This window comes from Arachis duranensis, chromosome 7, assembly GCF_000817695.3.
Source record: "Arachis duranensis cultivar V14167 chromosome 7, aradu.V14167.gnm2.J7QH, whole genome shotgun sequence".
Taxonomy (NCBI): domain Eukaryota; kingdom Viridiplantae; phylum Streptophyta; class Magnoliopsida; order Fabales; family Fabaceae; genus Arachis; species Arachis duranensis.
The window spans coordinates 17,459,346-17,463,204 of NC_029778.3; the positions used below are offsets into that span (position 1 = coordinate 17,459,346).

A 3,859-nucleotide genomic window follows, 5' to 3' on the forward strand; every position below is an offset into this window, starting at 1 on the left:
AAATGCATATGATGTATGCCTGTCCTATGGCTCATGAGCCTCATTTGTCAGTTATATAGCCAACCCGACATGTCCTGGTAGTTAACCATTGGACAGTCCCTCTGTGCGCGCATCCCCAAGCTCAATAATATTCCATGGAGTCAAACTCCAAGCTCAAATATAATATTCCATGGAGTCACTCCAAGCTCAATAGTATAGTATTCCATGGAGTCGAACTCCAAGCTCAATAATATAGTATTCCATGGAGACGAACTCCAAGCTCAATATAATATTCAATATTTATATATATATGCATGCCCATGGGGGAATCCGGGGAGTTAAAGTGCCCGGTCACATCTTGCGACAGAGGGTCAACAAATAGTCTCAAATACACAAGCCATCTAATAATCTCTTTCCATTTAAAAATAACACTTCAAATCCAAACTTCAATTCTTATAGAAATTTTGGCAATATCTTCTCTAAGACTCGAATTTCTGCCACCTTTCAAGGGTCCCAACTATCAAACCAAACACCTCTCAGTCATTCAAATCATGTCCAGTAACAAATTATTTCATAATCAAACGAATACCAATATTAAGTCTTTTTCCAAATCGACCAACTTCAACAGCGAATTATTGACAACAGCTAAACCTCACATTTTATACCATATACACAAATCCATCAATTATTCATTCATTTCATTCCTATCTTAAGGTCTTTTAGCCTAAGTTTTCACATGACATTAAATATTAACTACGAGAAACCAAAACCATACCTTCGTACGGAATCAAAATATTCAAAGCTCTGGAGAAGCTTTCTGACTGAGCTATCGAAGAAGAAAATATCCAGAATCGTCTATGCCTCCTAAAACTTTCGTTGGCCAAACCCAAAGGAAATAGGAGCTACGTCACTGTCAATTTTCACTAATCAAAAATGGTGCCAACGTGTAGAGGAGGAGGTTACGAATACTCTTACCGGATTAGATTTTTTATTGGAGTTACGGATTTCAAAAAATTGAAGCCGGAGGTTCCGAAGGATTTACGTTCTCTCTCGGTCTTCTCTCTCCGTTTTCTTTCTTTTCTTTCCTCTCGCATACGTTAATGATATATATATGATTAATACAAATACGCCGCCTTAGCTTTATTTATATTTTATATATACTTTATGAAAGGGAATTATAATAATAGATTATACTTATATAGAAGGAAGCTAAGAATGAATTATAATAATATAATATTATATTACAAAACTTATATCTATGAAAGTGACCGAGTACTCTTTCTTTATATATATTAACGTAACTTATAATGTTACAATATCTAATTGTGTAACTTATAATATTATAAAGTTTCCTTAGTAGAACTAGCAATGAATAACGCTAGCTATAATAATAATAATAATAATAATAATAATATATAAAGTTAATAATATATGCGTTATTAATCTAAATGACATTAGTAACTTAAGAGTGAAAGATATTTAGTGAAACATTAACAAAGCTAAGCTCAACAAAAAGTATTGATATTTACTCATATTAGCAGATATCGAACTCGATAATAATATTATTAACTAAATTCTATTTTTAAATTAAAATATCAATTACTCAAATTAAAATATAGATATAACTTTTATTTCTTATAAATGACTAGAATTATAGTTTTAATTATGTAAAATATTTTATTATAAAATATTTATATATATAAGAATATGAATTTGGTTGAATTCAAATAGTTATAAAATTAGTTCAACTACTGATAATAAAATAATTTTCTAAAAATAGAAAATTCTAATTTATGAAATAAATTATAACTTATTTATATTTATATTTTTAAAACTGAGGGTCGCTACATTCTACCCACCTTACAAAAATTTTCGCCCTCGAAAATTGATATAAGATGGAAGAGATTCATACTAACTTCCCTTTTTAAACATGTCAAAGAAAAAACAGAAAGATTTGACATGTTTAGTTTGCATATCCAGGATATCCTTATGGCTTAAAAGTCTATGCAAGTAAAAGATACAAGATAGGCTCGATGCAAAAGGGTTATAAGGCAGGTTGGTATTGGAACGACGGGTTTATCGCTTCTAATACTCGCTTCATCTAGCTCCCAGGTTCTGCTGATTCTAATGGTGTCACCTTTCGTAATTCAATCGAAACTGGTTCAGCCTCTGACACTAAATCTATCACAACTTACTCTTTCTCTTGACACATAACCGATTATCAATTACGAGTTCAACCTATGTCATGTCTCTTCCTCATAACTTACCATCTCTGGGTTTCAGGTAACTGTCCCGCACAACTCTCAACATTTCCGGTTCTTTATGTATAACTTAAGTTGTATACTCAAAATAATTCAACCCACTACTGCTGCGCCACTCTTATTATTATTCTCCAAGAATTTAGTCACTTTTCTAGGCTGACCAACTATCGTTCTGTCTCACCATTCGGAGGTTTTTAGTCGATCGCTCAATTGAAAATCACAAGGCTCACAACTCAGTAATGTACTACAATGAATGCTACGTGCTATTTACTACGCAAGGCAGTCAGAAATTTCGATTATCAGTGCGTGATTACCTCTAATCGGAGTATCTGCGATTCCAGCACCATCCGCTGTCATAGTGAACACGCGTCCCTGATGTTGTGCCTTTCCAGCTTCTTGATTCTTTTTCTTTTCTGGACAATTCCAAGACAAATGCCCAGCTTCACCACAGTAATAGCATACACCTAAACCAGCCCTGCACGGAGTATTCGGGTGGTACTTTCCACACCTCCTACAAGTTAAATCATTCGGTGGGGTCTGAGCTTGCTTTCCTTTGCCTCTTCCCTGGCTGTTATTATTATTGAATCTCTGGAAGTTATTCTGACCCAAATGTGGTTGTGGGGTATAACCGCCTCGCTTAAAATCTTGTCCTCTAGGGGCGAAGTTCCTTCTGTGATCTCTCCTAACAAAAATTCGCTGATCACTCTTATCTGATGTCGCCTTTCTCAGACAATCCTCAGCAACTCTACTTTTGTTTACCAGTTCTGAAAACACTCTGATCTCCATTGGTGCAACGAAGCTCAGAATATCACTTCGAAGACCTCCCTCATACTTAATACATTTCCACTCAGCAAAATCATCAGGCGCACCTTGACAAATACGAGAAAAGCGACATAACTCCTCAAACCTGCTAGTATACTCAGCAACAGTAATCTGTCCCTGCTTTAACTGCATTAATTCAAGTTCTTTGGCATTTCTGGCTGAATTAGGAAAGTATTTCTTATAGAATTCTATTCAGAAAACCTCCCAAGGAATCACAGCGCCATCTGGCTGCAAGATACGTCGTGTCCCCTACCACCAATACTGAGCCTCACCCTGCAGCTGATAAGTTCCAAACTCAACCCATTGCTCCTCAGGAACCTGCTGAGCCTGCAGTGCCCGTTCTATAGCTTGAATCCAATTATCTGCATCTGTGGGATTTGAGGTTCCCCTAAAGGTCGGAGGGTGAACTTTCAGAAATGTAGCAAGTGTCATGGGACCGTCCTCATCATTATTGTTTCCGTGATTACCCTGGTTTATCTGATTACCCAGTGCCTCGGCTGTCACCTGCATAGCCACAGCCATATTTCCCAGGGCAGCCATGAAGTCTACTGGATCATTTCCTGCCAGGCCAGGAGTAACAGTGCCTATCCTACCTCTACCTCGGCCGCGACCGCGTCCGTGAGTCGACATCTGGTCCCTTCACACACCAAACAAGTGATATTAAGTTGATCAGGCTCAATATCGCAAGTCTAATGCTTCAAGTTCCAAATGCATGCTCATGAACGTTTATGCCACATATATCAATCAGATATCCTAATAGCACATACACACACCCAGAGTATGCCCAGAAGCATAAT

The 3,859-nt window shown here is 36.8% G+C and overlaps 1 protein-coding gene across 1 annotated transcript; it reads right to left on the minus strand.

Moving 5' to 3' along the window:
• Positions 1–2,510: 2,510 nt before the first annotated feature.
• On the minus strand, positions 2,511–3,692 carry LOC107458094 (uncharacterized). Its single transcript, XM_016076309.1, has 2 exons — positions 3,335–3,692; positions 2,511–3,220 (listed from the first exon to the last, which is right to left on the minus strand). The coding sequence occupies exons 1-2, from the start codon at positions 3,690–3,692 to the stop codon at positions 2,511–2,513; spliced, it is 1,068 nt and encodes a 355-aa protein (XP_015931795.1).
• Positions 3,693–3,859: the final 167 nt, after the last annotated feature.

Bases quoted from the DNA above. Each gene is read 5' to 3' on its own strand.
- LOC107458094 (XM_016076309.1), bottom strand. From the start codon at position 3,692: ATGTCGACTCACGGACGCGGTCGCGGCCGAGGTAGAGGTAGGATAGGC. The intron at 3,221-3,334 runs GTGAGGCTCAGT...TTCCTAATTCAG, and splicing joins TGGAACTTATCAGCTGCAGG to CCAGAAATGCCAAAGAACTT.